The sequence below is a fragment of the Bison bison genome, unplaced genomic scaffold, assembly GCF_000754665.1.
Source record: "Bison bison bison isolate TAMUID 2011002044 unplaced genomic scaffold, Bison_UMD1.0 scf7180017864141, whole genome shotgun sequence".
NCBI lineage: Eukaryota > Metazoa > Chordata > Mammalia > Artiodactyla > Bovidae > Bison > Bison bison.
Window position 1 is genome coordinate 2,148,677 of NW_011494713.1, and position 19,655 is coordinate 2,168,331.

A 19,655-nucleotide genomic window follows, 5' to 3' on the forward strand; every position below is an offset into this window, starting at 1 on the left:
CTCGGCCCTGGGGTTTCTTTGGAGGGAATGATGCTGAAGCTGAAACTCCAGTACTTTGGCCACCTCACGCGAAGAGTTGACTCATTGGAAAAGACTCTGATGCTGGGAGGGATTGGGGGCAGGAGGAGAAGGGGACGACAGAGGATGAGATGGCTGGATGGCATCACTGACTTGATGGACGAGAGTCTGAGTGAACTCTGGGAGTTGGTGATGGACAGGGAGGCCTGGCGTGCTGCAATTCATGGGGTCGCAAAGAGTCAGACACGACTGAGCGACTGAACTGAACTGAGCTATCATTCCAGGTTTTAATCAAAGATCCAAGAATATTTGTCCTATCAGGCTGGAATGATGTGGTTTGGAAGTTCAAAGTACATTTAAAAGTTGCAACAAAATATAGATAGCCAACATGTCTTAATCTTTTGATCTTTGACAATCAGGAGCCCTACCGAAATTCCACCAGCAGCCTCGTGGCACAAGGTAGAAGCATTTTTATAAACAAAACACAATCTGCAATCACTTCGCCACCTAAATTTTGATCCCTTCAGACAGACTAGAGATTTACCTAGTGAAACACTTCAGAGAAGGAAACGAGAGTAAGAAGAACCTCAATTTCAACTGATAAATTCAAAAAGATTTTATTCTTGTTTATTAATTTTTTTCTCAAATGTGAGAAGATGTTTTGCTTATAAGAGCATTTCTGGTTCCCCCTGTGATTAAATGGGTTGAATCTTTGGAATTTCAGACAAAGCCACATTTATTCCAATTAACCTGTTGAAGTGGTACCTTGAACTTTCCAATAGTCCTTATACCAACTATGGGGCTTCTCAGGTGTTTCTAGTGATAAAGAATCCACCCACCAATGTAGGAGACACATTTGATCCCTGGGTCAGAAAGATCCTCTGGAGGAGGAAATGGCAACCCCTCCAGCATTCTTGCCTGGGTAACCCCATGGACAGAGGAGCCTAGCAGTCTACAGTCCACGGGGCCGCAAAGAGTCGGACACGACTGAGCAACTGAGCCCTATCACTAGCTGGCATACTGACTATAATGAAGTGATCAGTTAAATAATTTATGGTTGACAGCTTTGGAGAAGGAAATGGCAACCCACTCCAGTACTCTTGCCTGGAAAATCCCGTGGATAGAGGAGCCTGGTAGGCTACAGTCCATGGGGTCACAAAGACTGAGTGACTTCACTTTCACTTCCCTCTAAACTTCCTAAGAAGAGGGGCTGTATATGCAATGCCGAGTAACTAATACAGTGTCTCTGCCATAGTAGGTGCACAGTAAGTATTTGTTTAAGGAGTAGATGAGAGTGCTTGGGAGGGAGCCCCAAGGAACTGTACATAACAGTAAAGAGTTGAGTGAAAAGGCTTATACAGTACAAAAGAAGAAGCCCAGATGGTAGGGGAGAACTAACAAAATGTGATCACAGAAGTCAGGGACAAGAACATTTCAAAGAGTACCTGGTCCATTGTGTACGATGAAAACTGGACTTAGGGAAATGGAAACCATTGATTTACTTTAGCAAGGGTGATTTCTAGCATGGTAGGAATGAAAGCCAGTTCAGCATGGGTTAAAGAATGAATATGAGGCAAAACGGAAAACCAGTATCTTATCTAATCAGGCTGTTGTAACAAAATACCACAAACTCAGTAGCTTAAAGATAACAGAAATTTATATCTGGAGACTGGAAGCCCAAGATCAGGGTGTCAGCATGGTCATGGTTCTATTGTGAGCCTTCTTCCTGTTTTATAGTCAGCACCCTTGAAATCCCTGTGTCCTTGTGTAGTGGAAGGGGTAGGGATTTCTGTGCGCTTACTTTCACAAGGGCAGTAATTATTCCCAATCATTAGAGCTCCACCCTCATGACTCAAGCAACTCTTGAAGGCCCCACTTCCTAATACCATCATCTTTGAGGGTTAGAATTTCAACATAATGAGTTTTGAGGGGACACAAACATTCAGACCATAGCAACCAGTAAGTGCAGATAGAAAACTGGTTTTTAATGGGAGAAGAATTCTTGACTTCACATAACAAAAAAAATTATTGAAGATGCAAATGTTAGAAAATCAAGAGCAAAGGGGGTTGAGTACAGTAGTTCCTGGGAAAGCACAGAGCCCTGTGCCTGACCCAGAATAAGAAGTACAGAAGTTGTCATATTATTGTTCCTAGGATTAGCTTCTCTGTGGGTGTCTTGAGACTCTCCCTCTCAAGTATATCTTAGGAGTTCTTATGGGAGTGACCTCAAATATTTAAACAATCAACTTAAGTCAAAGAAAGGCAAAAGAAACAATAATAGAAAATTGGAACCAGGCTGAAATAATCACACATTATCAAGTACAGATATCAGAAACTAAGAGTGAAAGACAGCCCAGCAGAAGGGCAGTGATGTCTAGGAGAGTACAATTCTACATGTATATGACTTTTAACTAGTTCCAGGATCTAGAAACCATATGTGAAAAAAGGAAAACATACACATATGTGTGCTAGAGAAATTTAACTCCACTATTGGGATAACTTGGTAGACTATTCCATTATGAAGTTACATTTTTCTCTTTCTAGTTAGTAAGTGATCTGAGCAGTGATTCTTCAGGTCCCCAGTACATTTCACCCCACGGTTTTTGCATCCATTGATGACCTTTTCCTCAATCAATTATTACCTTAGGATTTGCAAAATGTTGACTTTAATTTTGTCAATATTCCTTACCTTATTCTTTTCTTTTGAAAAGAATGAACTTCCCTTTTTTTCTTTTTTCTCTCTTTTTGAATATCACTATGGACTAATATTCCTTTTTATTCATCATCTTATAATTAATTACCAACATCATATTATGAAATTTTTCAAACATACAGAAAAGTTGAGAGTTTTGTAGTGAACACATCACCTACAATCTGTATTTTACTGCAATTTATCACATATTTCTTCATCTACGCTGTCCTTTATCCATCTGTCATTCCATCTTATTTTTTGGCGTGAGTAAGTTACAGACTTTATTCTTATTTTTTACTTTTTGGTATTCAATTTGGCCCAGATTTGGTCAGTGATCTCAGAATGCTTTTTACCAATGACTGGATTTATTTATTAGATATAATCACCCTAGACAGGATATTAAGTAAGCATTCAGAGTATATAAACATGAGGTCACAGTAATGGTTTTTACCAGGTTCCAGCTTCCAGACTGCCAGAGTCAGAGGGGGCCCTTGGGTTGGCCTTCGTGGCACCTCTATCTAGCAGCATCAGGGGAGTGGCACCACCAAGTGGACGTTGCATGCAACAACCACTCTCCAGTCTACCTGAGCTTGGTCTGGTCGGGTTCCAGAATTACACTGGAAAATAATCTACATTTCATCTTTTAAATATAACCCAGGAGAAGTCAATGGCACCCCACTCCAGTACTTTTGCCTGGAGAATCCCATGGACGGAGGAGCCTGGTAGGCTGCAGTCCATGGGGTCGCAAGGAGTCGGACACGACTGATCAACTTCACTTTCACTTTTCCCTTTCATGCATTGGAGAAGGAAATGGCAACCCACTCCAGGGTTCTTGCCTGGAGAATCCCAGGGACGGCAGAGCCTGGTGGGCTGCCGTCTATGGGGTCTCACAGAGTCGGACACGACTGAAGCGACTTAGCAGCAGCAGCAGCAGCAGCAGGACTCTGATGATTTCTGATAGAAAAAAAGTCATTTAGAAAAATCATATGATGTCAGCCTCAGACAATTAAGCAGGAAGCTTAACCATCAATCATTTTCTCCTTATTTCAAGAATCTATAAGAATCAAACGCAAAGTTCTTCATTCCTGGGCATTATGTGATTTATCTCACTAGTAAATTTACTGGATGTTAATGTGAATAGACGGAGAAGGCAATGGCAACCCACTACAGTACTCTTGCCTGGAAAATCCTATGGATGGAGGAGCCTGGTAGGGTCACGAAGGGTCAGACACGACTGAGTGATTTCACTTTCATTTTTCACTTTCATGCATTGGAGAAGGAAATGGCAACCCACTCCAGTGTTCTTGCCTGGAGAATCCCAGGGATGGAGAAGCCTGGTGGGCTGCCGTCTATGGGGTCGCACAGAGTCGGACACGACTGAAGCGACTTAGCAGCAGCAGCAGCAAGGTGAATAGAATCAGACATAAAACCAGGACCTCCAGGGACAAATAAGATTTTTTAAAAAAGGTCCATATTCTCCCAGATGTGTTCATTTATGGTGGCTTCATAACTAAGAGATACATCAGCTGGAGAGTGGGCAGGGAGACCTTCCCAACGGGCCTGATGAGAAAGGAGCACATTCCACTCCATAAACCAAGGGGAGATCGAACCTCATGTTTGAAATGTATGTGACAGGAGCCTCACTACAGTGAGTTAGTAAATACAAGTAGAAAAAAGAATTCATATCTGTTGCATAATTTGCATCCATGGCATTGAAATTAATGTGGTTATTGGAACTTGCCACTGGACCTTGTTGGGTTTTTTTTTCCTTGTTTTATAATGTGTTAATAGAGATGCATATATGTTATCCTATCACAAATTAATTTCAATATTTTAATAACTGGTATTTCAATATAATTGGCTTCCTTTTAATCCTATATATTTAATTTTATGTTTTTAAAAGCATTCTGAAATGGCTATGTCAGCTCCACCCACTGTCCTGCCCTAGAACAGCTCCCAGAAGTTGTACATAGCTTCAGTCACAAAGGCAGACTTCATCAGAACTGCTGGAAGGTTAGGAAACATGCCCTTTTCTGGGAAATCATAGGTCCTGCTAAAATTCAGAGTTGTGTTTCTAAAGGAAATGGGGAAGAATAGATTTTGGGGACAACTAGCCATCTCAGCCACAATATATATTTTTTATTGGAGTTCAAGAGATGTTAGATTTCTATTCTCTGTTATTTTGGTTTTCCTTTATCCTTGCTTTCCCATTTGATTTCTCATAGACTGAAAGTGTTCTCTCAATGTCTTTCTAAACATGTCTAAATTTTTCTCCCTGTTTCCCTTATTAATCCATGCCACTTGTATATAGATGGCCATACATTAAAGAGTGTGAGTGTACCTTGACCACTGGTATTTTTTTGGACATAGTCATTGAATTTCTTGTGCTCTATTCAGCCTGGATTGATTAAGATGATGACCACTGAGTCATTTTCAGTATATGGTTGTGTTCTGTTATTCTATCTGACTCAAACTGATTTGCTTGCTCTTAGCTCTTCTCCCTGATAGCTCAGTTGGTAAAGAATCCTCCTGCAATGCAGGAGACCCCAGTTCAATTCTTGGGTCTAGAAGATCCGCTGGAGAAGGGATAGGCTACCCACTCCAGTATACTTGGTTTTCCCTTGTGACTCAGCTGGTAAAGAATCTGCCAGCAATGTGGGAGACCTGGGTTCAATCCCTGGGTTGGGAAAATCCCCTGGAGAAGGGAAAGGCTATCCACTCCAGTATTCTGGCCTGGAGAATTCCATGGACCACATACTGTCACAAAGAGTCAGACACAACTGAGCGACTTTCAAAAAAAAAAAAAGCTCCTCTCATCATATTTCAGGTTGTAATTTTTTTTTAATCTTTTCATTGTCTGGTTTAGTTATATTTTTGTTTGGTTTCTTCTGAAGATGTATTTGTTTGTTTATTTTAATGGTTCCTTTTATAACCAACTTAAAATTGTGAATGATCACAGAATTTGTATATTTTCTACTTTCCATTATTTTATTTCCTTCTCTTCCATCACTTGATTTTGGCTGACTATATATGTTTTAGCATTTACCTTTCTACTTTAAACACTGCTATTTAAAATCTCTTCCAGTTCCAGAAATTAAACGTTGAGGAAACAGGCCTACTTAGCCTATCATTGATCTTTTTATTTCCTCCTCCCTCAAGCGGTGCTCTGATCATTTTTTCTACATTAGTAGGGGTTATAATGTTTATAATTTGTCCTGGAATCTTAATCCCTAAATTGTTTGGGGTTTTGATTCATTAAAAATAGATTCAAAACATACTATCACTTATTTTGCCAAAATTTCTCCATTTGGCTATTTTTTCCTTGAGAAGTTTCCTCAACAAAGCTCACCAGGGACTTCCCTGGTGGTCCAGTGGTTAAGACTTCGCCTTCCAACGCACCGGGTATAAGTTTGTCCCCTGGCTAGAGAGTTAAAAGCCCACGTATCTCATGGCCAAAAAACTAATTCATGTCAATGAATTGCAAAAACCACCACAATATTGTAATTAGTCTCCAACTAAAATAAATAAATAATTTTTTTAAAAAAGCAAAAAAAAAAAAAACAACAACACATAAAGCAGAACCAATTTTGTAATATATTCAATACAGACATTAAAAATGGTCCATTCAAAAAAACATTCTTAGAAAGTTCACAGAAGTCATAGTCCATGAGTATTTGCATGCTTAAAAGTATTCTTTTTAATCCAACAAATAAAACCTTCCTCTAATTTTTCTCCTCCAGGTATAGAACTCTGCCTGTTTCTATTTTTCCTTATATTTCTATCCTTAGAGGTTCCCCTTGCCTCTGGCTCACAAAGATCATGAGGGGAGAATGTCATCAGTGTTCTGTAGCCCTGACACCTTGCACCCAACTCAGAGCTCCCACTAGAGCATTCAGAGGTAACAGAGGATTGTGCCAGGGCAGTGTGACAATGAGCCCCAGGCTGGTCAGGTGCTTGCCTCCCACGATATTGCACCCAATCTGTCAACCCACACAGGCTTGGCAGGAAGAACTGAAATGTTTCACAGAGGAGCAGTCTAGCCAGTGACCATCATCTCACATTAAGGATTACGTAAACCCAAGACTTGAGCCAGACGTTGTATGAGTCAAAAGGGTCAGGAGCAATAGGTAAAGTTTAGAGGCTTCTGGAATACTGCCTTTGAAAATGCAACCATTCCAAGGCAATGCTCATGCAACTTGGAAGAAAATATTAGGAAGTAATGGCCTTTTAAAATTTTTATTTTATTTTGGCTGCACCTCAAAACATATGGGATCTTAGCTCTCCAAACCAGGATCAAACCTATGCCCCTGGCCTTGGAAGTCAGTGTCTTAACCACTGGTCCACCAGGGAAGTCCCAGGAATAGTCTTAAAATAGTTGACATTTGTAGATTTTTTAAATAGATGATAGATAGATAGGTGGATAAGTGGTGGGGTTGGGGGTAATAATGGTAATTTGAAGAAATTAGATTCACAAAACAGATGTTGACTTTTACAAGCTGAATTTTAATAAGAGAACAAAGTGACTAAATGCCCCAGAACAAGCAAGCAAGTAGCAAACTAAACCATAAAATTAACATTAAAAAAAAAGAAGAAGAAAGTCAATACTTTCAAAGTACTTACTATGAGTGGCACCAGACTGACCACACAGCCCCCTTAGTTAAGTAAAGAATGCTGTGTTCCCATGTAATAGAGTATGAGGCCTCAAGAAATTAAGGCTGGATTTGAACCCAAGTGTGACTATGGAACTCAAGCTTTTTAATCATAATGCAGCCACAATTCATATAGATAATTTATCAATATCCCAAGAAGCAGTTGCCTGAGATTTATGCTGAGTCATTGCCTATGATCTATTTGTATTGCATTTTGGAATTTTAAGTTATTATTTGAAGTAGTTGCTCTATAGTTGTCGCTCAGTCATGTCTGACTCTGCGACCCCATGAATTGCAGCACGCCAGGCCTCCCTGTTCATCACCAACTCCCAGAGTTCACTCAAACTCATGTCCATCGAGTCAGTGATGCCATCCAGCCATCTCATCCTCTGTTGTCCCCTTCTCCTCCTGCCCCCAATCCCTCCCAGCATCAGGGTCTTTTCCAATGAGTCAACTCTTCGCATGAGGTGGCCAAAGTATTGGAGTTTCAGCTTTAGCATCAGTCCTTCCAATGAACACCCAGGACTGATCTCCTTTAGGATGGACTGGTTGGAGTCTAGTCCTTATCCATTTTCAGAGAAATGGATACAGAAAGGTTAGATCACTTGAAGAAACTCAGAAAAGCAGCCGAAATTGGAGATGTATTACTGACACCTTCACTTAGACACTTAAGGCTAAGAATATCAGAACACAAGATGACCTTCTTAAGGAAGGAGAGAGAGCAGTCTTGTGCTAGCCCCCACCACTGGTTAGTGTTAGTCGCTCAGTTGTGTTGGATTCTTTGCGAACCCATGGTCTGTAGCCCACCAGGCTACTCTGTCCATGGGATTCTCCAGGCAAGAATACTGGAGTGGGTTGCCATGCCCTTCTCCAGGGGATCTTCTTGACCTTGGGATGAAACCCCAGTCTCCTGCATTGCAGGCGGATTCTTCACCATCTGAGTCACTTCGGGTGGGTTACTGCTTGTAGAGACACTGTTTTATCTGTTAATGTATGATTCTAAAACAGTCATTGAGCACTTCTGAGCCTGGCACTGTGCTGGGCAGTTGGTACTCATCAGAGAACAAAGGACAGAGTATCTGGCTTCTCAGCTCAGAGTCCAGGGGGTAAAATACAGATTTACCCAGTCCCAAGTCCAAATGACATCACATTCCCATTTTCATTGCAGGCATTGGGACGTCAACATCCGTGGCAATATTTAAGGTGTCCCTGCCTCTCAGAATGTACCACGTTGTTGCTTCTATTACCAAATTAGACACAAGGCCACCCCTCTTGGGGGTTTAGTCAAACTGAAACACTCCTGGCTTGGTCGGGGAGTTCTTTGCTGCCCAAGTTTATGCTGCCGATAATGAAACTGAGTTTGGTGCAAGCAAGACAGGCTTTGCCAGAGAATAGAGAAGGGGAGCTCACATTCTAAAGGTACCTTCTTCCCGGAGGGAGAGCAGTCAGGGAATTCCCAGGACCAGGAGGTAGGTCATCAGGCTCTAGGAAAGGGGTGGAGATTTCCAGGGGCAACCAGGGCACGCTCAGTCTTCCATGCTCCTTTGCACACGGCACCAGTTGCACCTGGTGCTGCTGCCGCTAAGTCGCTTCAGTCGTGTCTGACTCTGTGTGACCCCGTGGACGGCAGCCCACCAGGCTCCCCGGTCCCTGGGATTCTCCAGGCAAGAACACTGGAGCGTTGCCATTTCCTTCTCCACCAATTGCACCTAGCAGAGTACAAATCCCCGCTTTGGGTGATGAAGCAGAGGTAACTCTTGGATACTTCCGGGTTTCATCTTTGCAGGCGCCTTCCTGTGGTCACGTCAGAGCCAGCTCTGGGTGGTTGACCACTGTATATCTCTCCAAGCACATATCTCCCCCAGCACAGCTACAGAGCATTTCTGCCAAACACCAGGTACTTCGGAAACAAACACAGAGATAAATCAGGCAAATGTCCTTCAGGTCTCAGGTGTTGGTATGGAAACACAGGGATTAAATCAAAGCAAGGAAAGTGGTGACCCTCAGTCTGCTTGGTTCTCTATCTGTTTTGCTGTGGGCCTTTATGGTATCCTATTGAGAAAACACAACTAGCCTGTACAGCTAAAAACCAGTTTCTATGCCTAGGGCCTAGGCTGTAAAGCATGAATAACACTTTGAGGAAGTTTGCATTAAAGGTGGACAGAGATTTGGAAATAGATACACACATATTGGAGAAGGAAATGGCAACCCACTCCAGTATTCTTGCCTGGGAAATTTCCATGGACAGAGGAGCCTAGCAGGTTACAGTCCATGGGGTTATAAGAGTCAGACACAATTTAGCGACTAAACCACCACTACCACCACAGTCTTATATACATATTAAATACATGGAAAATAAGCAACCTAGATCACCAATCTAACCTGTTTGAGCAGTATAAAACCCTCCACCCAAGGTATATTATCAAACACCTCCTAAAACTTGCTATGTAATGCCAAACCCTAGAACAAATTAAGGAACGTCACAGCAATTCCTGGAGCTCCTTGTCAACATCGCTCTGCCTGCTGGGAAATCTCATCTTGGATAAACCTATACGTTCTACGTCCAGCCAAAGATTAGGGTCAAAGTCTCCTTGGAGGAAGATTTCCGTTCTTGCTCCAGGTCTCAAAGCCAAGCAGTGCCTGCCTCAGCAAGGCCAGACCCCTAGTCAGACCACATGAGGCCAGAGCAGTTTGTATAAGGAAAGTGGAAAGAAAGGCCCTCCTGGTACAGTGATACTGAGTCTCGATAGAGACACTGCAGCTGAGAAATGGAAGCCATGTTGGTTCAATCAGGGCCACAGTGGAAGAGAGAGACCAAGTGAGTGGAGCAGGCATGGTTAAAAGAAGAAAGAATATTACATTCATTATGGAGACATGTACTATGCTGGCCTTAGTCACTCAGTCATGTCCGACTCTTTGCGAAGCCATGGACTGTAGCCCGTCAGGCTCCTCTGTCCATGGAGTTCTCCAGGCAAGAATACTGGAGTGGGTTGCCATTCCCTTCTCCAGGGGAATCTTCCTGACCCAGGGATTGAATTTGAGTCTCCCACATTGGAGGCAGATTTTTTAGCATCTGAGCCACCAGGGAAGCCCCCCACGGAGACATGACCTGCCCACAAATGCAGGCGTGCCCACTCATGTTATTTAAAGGGCAAAGTTGACTTAGAAGCTGTCTAAGGTAGGAAGGCCATCATGCTGGCATAAGAAATGACTGCCAGAACCTAAAACAAGTTTAAAAGTGACCCCAGCCTTTCTGGAATCTTAAGTATCTCTGTCATTTCTACTCTAAGCTAATGTTAATAGCTATAGTCCAAATCAGGCTTTCTTAATTGAAAGGGAATTCAATCTGTAGGTATACTACGATGTCTTTAGACATTCCCAAGGCCAAAAGGCCTTGGCCCACTGGCTAAACTCTACGAGTATATTAGGGCCTGAGGTTGGAAAGTCTTAACTCAGATACCATCTTCTGTACTTCTGGTTGTACATGAGTCAGGGAATTTACTTATCTTTGCCTTAGTTTCCCCATCTGTAAAAAGGGTGATCCCAATAGTCACCTCACAGGCCTCTATAGATCAAATGCAAAATGCTGTAAAGGTTTCATACAGTATCTTGAACCCACTAAATATTATGTAAGCTCAGGTGTACATAAAAGCAAAAACCAAAAGTAATAAGGGAGAAGTGTATTTCCTGCAGATAAGGCAGGAGGTGGGTCGTGCAGAGGCAGAGTGGGAGCTAAAGTTTTCCAGGGGCCCAAGGCCCCTCTAGTTCACCACTTTGACATCACAAGGATGGGGCCTTTGTGTTCATGACCCAGTTGGAACCACCCACCACCAGGCAGCGGGACAGAGGAGAGGCTAGAAGGAATAAAGAGGACCTGCCAGCCATATATTAAGGAGCATCCCCAAGTTGCCCAACTCAGGGCTCCACTTCTATTTACATTTCATTGACCAGAATCTAGTTAAAAGGGAAGCTTGCAATTGTCACCTTTATTTTGGGTGGCGATGTGTTCAGCTAAAATTCTATAGGAGACCCCTCCCACCCACAAATAGATGCCAGTGGGGAGGAGGGTGATTTCAGTTTTCAGGACTATGTTCTAGAAGTTGTGTGGTTTAGAAACTGAATGAAAGGAAGAAATTAACTTAAAAGGCTTCTGTCCATCTGTACTCCCTGGAACACCGACTGTGGATCTATAGTTGCTTGAACCACATGGAAATGCAAGATTAAAAAGACAAGGTAGGGGAACAAGCCCAAACACCAAGTACTCCTGGCTCAAGGATCTGCCCTCCAGCAGGGGCCCAATCCAAGATCATCCCCTTAGGACACACAGCCACTAAGGTTAAGTAGAGAAGTTAAAAGTGCTGTGCTGTAAATTGCTTAGAGTACTCATACACCACACCCACAACGTTGTTACCCATTCAGGGAGCAGGTATGCCTCAGAATACAGTCATGGTTGTAGGAGTCCAGTGTACTATGATATCTTTCAATCCGAATTGCTAAATAGATGGGGAAAAAAAAAAAACAATGGGCTAAGAAGTAATTATGGGCCACCTATTATAGCACATAGGACTCCAATTTAAAAAGAAGCAGATAAACAGGTATTTTAAGGGTCATTTTTCAGGCACCAATTAACACCCAGAAACACCTTTGCTTCTGTTGAAAATCCCCAACTGGGAGATATTGTTCTTCTGAACAACGCTGAAAAGCCAAAGCATGTACTATAGTGGGGGTAAAACAATCCCATTACATGTCCAGAGGTGCCCACTCTACCCCTCACTCAACCCCTACACTGCCACCCCCACCCCTCTCCTCTTGCATTAACCCTATAAAAGGTCAGCTCCATCCCGCACCAAGCTGCTCAAGGAAGTCTCCAATTCTGCCACTAGGTGGCAGGAGTAATCAGCACCTAGAAGCAGAAGCTCTTGGAGCCAGAAAATGATAGGAGTTGGAAATGGACCCTGAGAATACCAAGCGGAAACTGTCGTGTAGATGGGTGGACATAGTGGTAGAAAGATGTGACCTGCCCGGTGTCACCTGTGTATTTAGGGACCCAAAGGACCAACCCCCCCTCAGTTACCTAGGTCCTGTTTTTCCAACTCCTGTTGGGTTTTATTTTTAGCTTTTTATTAAGTAAATTTTCAGCACTCATGGAAGTTATAAGCAAGGAGCTGGGCTAAAGTAAGGTGTAAGCATTTGTAACACACAAAAAAAGCAGTTTGGCCACAAGACTTTTATGCATAAATCAGAGTGCTGGAAGTTAGACTTTATTCACGTTTATACAGTCCTGTGTTCCAATAGGGGATCCCCAGATGGCTCAGAGGCAAAGAATCTGCCTTCCAAGCAGGAGTTGCAGGTTTGGAACATACATTACAAGTTGGAATTGTACTTTTTTCCCCTAGATCTGTGGGGCCAGCCAGAGATCTAAAGTTAAAATGAAACTCACAGAGGGACTTGCCTGGTGGTGCAGTGGGGCATGGGTTCCATCCCTGGTGGAAGATCCTACATGGCTAAAAATAATAATCAAACTCACACACTTGTTTCTTTTTCAAATCAATGTCACAGCTGACAAGGCTAGCAGGAAACATTTCTAGAAAAGATAAAAGCACCTATCTGACACTGTTTATCTATCTGCGGCCTTACTTGGAATAAAATGCCATCTAAAAAGGCTAGTTGGGGAAGAGATGGGACAAAGATTGGACCCATCCCAAAAAGGTAAAGGAAAAATGAGCCAAGTGTTTGTCTAGCGGTCAAGACACACCTCCAAGAGAAAACCCTACTCAGTTTGTAAAAGAAAAATCAGAAAAAGTTAAAGCCAAATTGGTCTCGCAGAAGAAGGCATTTTTTATCATGCTCATTACTACCAGAGAATGCTTTAAACCAAACAGAACACATTTTAACATCTCACAAATCCAACGTCTAAGAATAAAATTATCCAGCCCACAGTTAACTATATTTTGTTTCATTTTATAATTTGAAAGTCTGTGTGAAGTGTTGAAAAGGAGGTTGGAAAGCTGCACTCTCATCTCAGCTCTGCTTATTGGAAGGCTACATAGCCTAGTCCCAGCAACCTTCTTCCTTCTGTCTTCTTCAAGTTGGACCACACCAATCTTTTCCATCATAACAACACCAACAAAAATCATGCATGTTTCAAATATAAGTAGTGACTGTCAGTACAACACATGCATTTTTCAGATCATCATCTTTTGTAGTTGAACCATGCTTTATCTTTAAATCTTGTTTAGAAGGAACTGCTAATATTTTGTAGGTTGTTTTGCAGGATAGAAAGCATCTCAGACAGAAGGCAGGAAAACTTAATCTGGGCCTGGAGAAGGGCACATAGTTCTGTTTGGGTGGGTGTTCCTTCGTGGTGCCTGCAAGGGGAGCGGAGTAAGACGAATGAACAGGATCGAGCAACCCTGAACTGTGCTGAGGAGTGTGCAATTGACTCCAGAGCCCAGGAGTCGCATTTTATTATGTAGAAAGAGTAGCATAGAAGGAATTTACATACAGATCTGAAGTAAAGAAAGATTAAAAGCAGAGAAACTGCTCAGGAACATGTATAATCAAAGAAGTGGAAAAATACAAAACATTTAAGCTTTTGTTAGTCTTGTACTTACAGCATTCATATCTTTCAAGGAAAAAATATGTGAAATATAAGTCATCTAAATTTTTAACTAAAACATATTTTTGGTACCAGCAACCATAGGTATCCTTAGATTAAATTAGAAAACAAAAGGATTTAGAGAACTCCCTGGCTGTCCGGTAGTTAGAGCTCTGTGCTTCCATTGCAAGGGGCTTGGGGTCAGTCCCTAGTCAGGGAACTAAGATTTCACAGCCAAAAAAAAAAAGGCAAGAAAACAAAAGGATTTACATTTCTAGACTGAGATAATCTTTTTCCTTATGTGGCTTTTACAGATAGTAAATTTTCAAATTTTTTTATAGTCATTTCTATTTCTTTAAGTACTAAGATTCATTGTTTCTTTCTTTAATCAGCTGACTCATCTAAACACTTCATCTTTGTTGTCCCATCCCTCAAAAGTCTTTGAGTATCATTCATTGAAAGAACATTTCTTTTTTGGCTCTGAAATTTTATTTTTGCAATCCTGTATTTTTTCTTAGAATGATGAAGATGGCTTTGAAAACCAGAACCCATCAGGAAATGACCACTCACTAAGGAACAGAGTTGTGCAAAACAGAGAGCATGAAAATGGCAAACAGGTATGACTGGAAAACAGTGAATCTGTCACCACGGCAACTGCCATGCAACAGCTATAGGGACTGAAAGTCTGGCACTCAGAGGAACAAGTTAAATGGCAATTAGAGTGGGTATGGCAGGATCATAAGGAAAACACATATGCACAAACAAAGATTTTGTGTTTATACACCTGTCCTCTCTGATGGAGAGAGTACCCAGGCTTGCTCTGACACTTCGTGATTGCACATTCCAAATTCCATCCTAAGACAGAAAGCACTGGCTTCAACAAAAACATCTCAATTTTAAAGTAAATGAGGCAGACAAGAGGAAGGTTCTAAGACACGGTTCTAAAACTGTGTTTGTGACACCCTAGGGCCCCTCAATGACATCTAACTGTACACAGCAAGTTGAGGTGCTCTGTGACAAAACCTCTTATTTCTTTTATATATTGAATTCTGGGTAGGATCTTATTTTTTTGTTTGCCTGAAAATATCTATATTATGTCTTCATTTTTGAAGGATATTTTCACTGATTATAGATTTTTTAATTAAATTTTTATGAAGTATAGTTGATGTACAGTATTATATAAGCTACAGATGTAAGGGTCTCATTTGAAAAAAAACCTGCTGCTTAAAAGGGAGCAAATTACCCATGTATATCATCCTTTAAAAAGTAATTTTTGGGGGGTGCCATATTTTAGGGGGAGTTTGCTCATGATAAATAAATAGCTTATTTGAAGTAGAAAATTTGAAATACTATTGCAGCAAAATTTGGAAGACAAATAATGAACTGTAATTCCAGAAAAAAAATCAGTGTCTAACATATTGGAATGTAGCTTGTTTCAATCCAAGTTACCTGTACACCTATGTGCATGTCAGGTATATTGGGATTGTGCTTTCATATTATTTGGTAATTGTCTATTTCACTTAATATATTCTAAAGTGTTCATATCAGTAAGTGTTCTTCAACCAAAAAAAAAAAGAGAGAGAGAGAGAAGATAATACTTCTTTTCAGACAAAAGCCTGTACATGGATGATTATACAAGCTTGATTCATAATCACCAAAACCTAAAAGCAACCAAAATATCCTTCAGTAGGTGAATGGATAAATGAATGGTGGTCCATCCAGACAATGCAATATTATTCAGCACTAAAAACAAATTAGCTATCAAGACATCAAAAGAAATGAGGGACCATTACATATGTATTACTAACAGAAGCAATCTGAGAAGACTCCATACTGTGTAGTTTAAACTAAATGACATTCTGGAGAAGGCAAACTATGGGAACAGCAGAAAGATCACTGGCTGCCCAGATGGGAGGGAAGGTGGGAGGGAGGGAAGGACGAATAGGCACAGGGGATTCTCAGGATGGTGAAAATACTCTGCATGATATTATAATGGTTGTTACCTGGTATTAAACATTTGAGCAAGCCCATAGAATGTACAACATCAAGAATAAGCCCTGATGTAAACTATAGACTTCATGGGTCCATCAGTTGTAACAAATGTACCACTTTGGTGGAGAAGTCAATAATGGGAAAGGCTGCATGAGGTAGGGGGCAAAAATATATGAGAAAACTGAACCTTCCTCTCAATTTTGCTATGAACCTAAAAAAAATATGCTCTTAAAAGTCTTGGTTTAGAAATTGTTTCACAAAAAAAGTCAAAAACAAAAATTAAGTATTATTATAAATAGAAATATGAAGACTGAGGAGTAGCTACTGGTTTGGTCACAGTGGTCCTTAGGTGACCTTGGCAGTGACCTTAGCAGAAGCCATCTCAGTAAAAGTTTGGTCACAGAGAGTTGAGAAGTGAACAGGATATGGAATGTCTCTGAACGTAAGGACAGTTCTTTCAAGTGGTTTGACTGTCAAGGGAAGGAGGGAGTGTAGATGTCCCATGACTGTGGGGTCAGGAAGGTTTTGTTGTTTTGTTTTGTCTTGTTTCAAAGATGAAAAGGGGTTGAAAAGACCAAAAGAGAAAACAAAGAAAATACTAGACATTCCATATGGTAAGTAACTTGGGACAATTTTAGTCAAAGAAAATAATGATGAAGATCATTTAAGTGAAAATTTTACCAAACTTTTTCTCTTGGCCAGGTGTAGCGTTAGGTGGGGGAAAATGAGAAGGGCTTCTCTGAACCCCTGACCTTTGCAGCTGCAGCCTGGACTCAGCTGGTCTCTATTACAACCATCCTTGTGCCTGAGGCCCAGCCCACGACCTGGAGGCAGCCTGAATCAGGAGCATAATGGGAGTTTAGCCTCAAAGGACAAGATAATCTTTGAGGATCCTTTCAGAGACATGCTAATAACTAATTTCCATGGGTTTTGTTGTTGTTGTTAAAGAGAAATGAAAGCCTCATGGGATCTGGCAACAAACTAAGTCTGAGATTTGGCATTATACCTCTTGAGCATGTTCAAAACTGCTTAATAGCTGCCTGCTGCTGCTGCTGCTAAGTCACTTCAGTCATGTCTGACTCTGTGCGACCCCATGGATGGCAGCCCACGAGGCTCCCCCCGTCCCTGGGATTCTCCAGGCAAGAACACTGGAGTGGGTTGCCATTTCCTTCTCCAATGCATGAAAGTGAAAAATGAAAGTGAAGTCGCTCAGTTGTGTCCGACTCTTAGCGACCCCATGGACTACAGCCCACCAGGCCCTCCGTCCATGGGATTTTCCAGGCAAGAGTACTGGAGTGGGGTGCCATTGCCTTCTCCAACAGCTGCCTACTCCCTCCCAACCTTCCCTTGCCTTTGCTTACAATAGCTGGACCTGTTTGAGACATTATCACAGAATGATGGGAGGCAGGAAATCCTTCCCACCATCACAAGAATAGAATGGGTCATGGATGCTTAAGAGCTCCAACAGTACTTATGAAGATTGTCCATAAAAGATATCCCAGGTTGGAACTTCCCAGCAGGACAGTCCAATGGTTAAGGTTCTATGCTTCCAATGCAGCGGGCATGGGTTCCATCCCTAGTTGGGAAACTAAGATCCCACATGCTGTACAACACCCTCCACCCCAAAGAAAAAGATAGCGCAGGTACGAAAAAGAAAAGGTGAAAGTTGCTTGGTCGTGTCTGACTCTTTGTGACCCATGGACTGTAGCCCACCAGGCACCTCTGTCCATGGAAATCTCCAGGCAAGAATACTGGAGTGGATAGCCATTCCCTTCTCCAGGGGACCTTCCTGATCCAGGGATTGAATTCGGGTCTCCTGCGTTGCAGGCAGATTCTTTACTGTCTGAGCCACCAGGGAAGCCCAGGCATATACATCACTCAGTAACTAGAGCAAGGGCTAGTTGAGTGAGGAAATATTTCCCCTTAACCCAATTGATAGAAGAACCCTAGTTCCCAAGGGTAGTTTAACAGCTATGGAAGATGCTGAGCTACTGTCCATATCAGAAGACCAAGCCTTGGGCTGCCAGGAAAATAAAAACAGCCTTAGTCTCAGTTTTCTGGAAACTGGGGCTAACAGAATATAAAGGGAGATTTATGTAGCCTTTGGTATTAACTTCATTGAACACTGGTCTGAAAACAGAGCGGGAACTGAATGATTACAGTAGAGATAGGAACTAAAAGCAGAGATATTAGCCCATTGGCTGAAGAAATGGAGAAAATACCAATGGCTCCTTTCAAGTAAAGGGAGAGATGAATGAACCTAGATTTTTTTGTGACAAGGGGAAAAATCTCTGAGCAGTTGATAATTGGAGACATCATCTTGCATAATAATTTTAAAGTAATTTAAATCATTTGGAAAAATTTCCTTACCAAATTCTGAGCAAAATAGATCAGAGTCCATTATGCTCAGCATTCTCATCATCCATCTCTGTCCCCGTGTTTGATTTCCAGGTAGAAGAGCACATCACCATCGGGCAGGATTCTCTAAGAAAGGATGAAGAAGAGGAGGATGATCAAGAAACACATCGAAAAGGGTACAGGTTCAAACCATAGAAATGTTCTTGGGCTTCCCTGGTGGCTCAGACAGTAATGAATCCACCTGCAATTCAGGAGACCTGGATTCAATCTCTGGTTTTGGAATATCCCCTGGGAGAGGGCATGGCAACTCACACTAGTATTCTTGCCTGGAGAATCCTCAGGAACAGAGGAGCCTGGCAGATTACTGTCCATGGAGTGACTAAGCATGAACAGTACCTCCTAAGCAAAGTAGTTTTGCCACTTTTTTATTCTCATCTAATTTTTAACATTAATTATAATTTATCATAAGACTTCCCTGGTGGCTCAGAGGTTAAAACCTCTGCCTGAAACTCATGAGACCCGGGTTCGATCCCTGGGTCGGGAAGATCTGACCTAGAGCCTTAGAAAGCATCACTATGAACAAAGCTAGTGGAGGTGATGGAATTCCAGTTGAGCTATTCCAAATCCTGAAAGATGATGCTGTGAAAGTGCTGCACTCAATATGCCAGCAAATTTGGAAAACTCAGCAGTGGCCACAGGACTGGAAAAGGTCACTTTTCATTCCAATCCCAAAGAAAGGCAATGCCAAAGAATGCTCAAACTACCGCACAATTGCACTCATCTCATATGCTAGTAAAGTAATGCTCAAAATTCTCCAAGCCAGGCTTCAGCAATATGTGAACCGTGAACTTCCTGATGTTCAAGCAGTTTTAGAAAAGGCAGAGGAACCAGAGATCAAATTGCCAACATCTGCTGGATCATGGAAAAAGCAAGAGAGTTCCAGAAAAACATCTATTTCTGCTTTATTGACTATGCCAAAGCCTTTGACTGTGTGGATCACAATAAACTGTGGAAAATTCTTCAAGAGATGGGAATACCAGAACACCTGATCTGCCTCTTGAGAAATTTGTATGCAGGTCAGGAAGCAACAGTTAGAACTAGACATGGAACAACAGACTGGTTCCAAATAGGAAAAGGAGTTCATCAAGGCTGTATATTGTCACCCTGTTTATTTAACTTATATGCAGAGTACATCATGAGAAACGCTGGACTGGAAGAAACACAAACTGGAATCAAGATTGCCGGGAGAAATATCAATAACCTCAGCTATGCAGATGACACCACTCTTATGGCAGAAAGTGAAGAGGAACTTAAAAGCCTCTTGATGAAAGTGAAAGTGGAGAGTGAA

General features: G+C 41.8%; 1 protein-coding gene across 3 annotated transcripts in view; it reads left to right on the forward strand.

Moving 5' to 3' along the window:
• The window catches only part of SLC28A3 (solute carrier family 28 (concentrative nucleoside transporter), member 3), a 77,524-nt gene that overhangs the window by 22,234 nt on the left and 35,635 nt on the right, over window positions 1–19,655 (forward strand). For all 3 annotated transcript variants that reach the window (XM_010840051.1, XM_010840052.1, XM_010840049.1), the window contains 2 exons: window positions 14,476–14,574; window positions 18,401–18,483. In XM_010840051.1, the coding sequence (XP_010838353.1) occupies window positions 14,476–14,574; window positions 18,401–18,483 (182 nt within the window). The remainder of the gene's footprint in view (window positions 1–14,475; window positions 14,575–18,400; window positions 18,484–19,655) is intronic.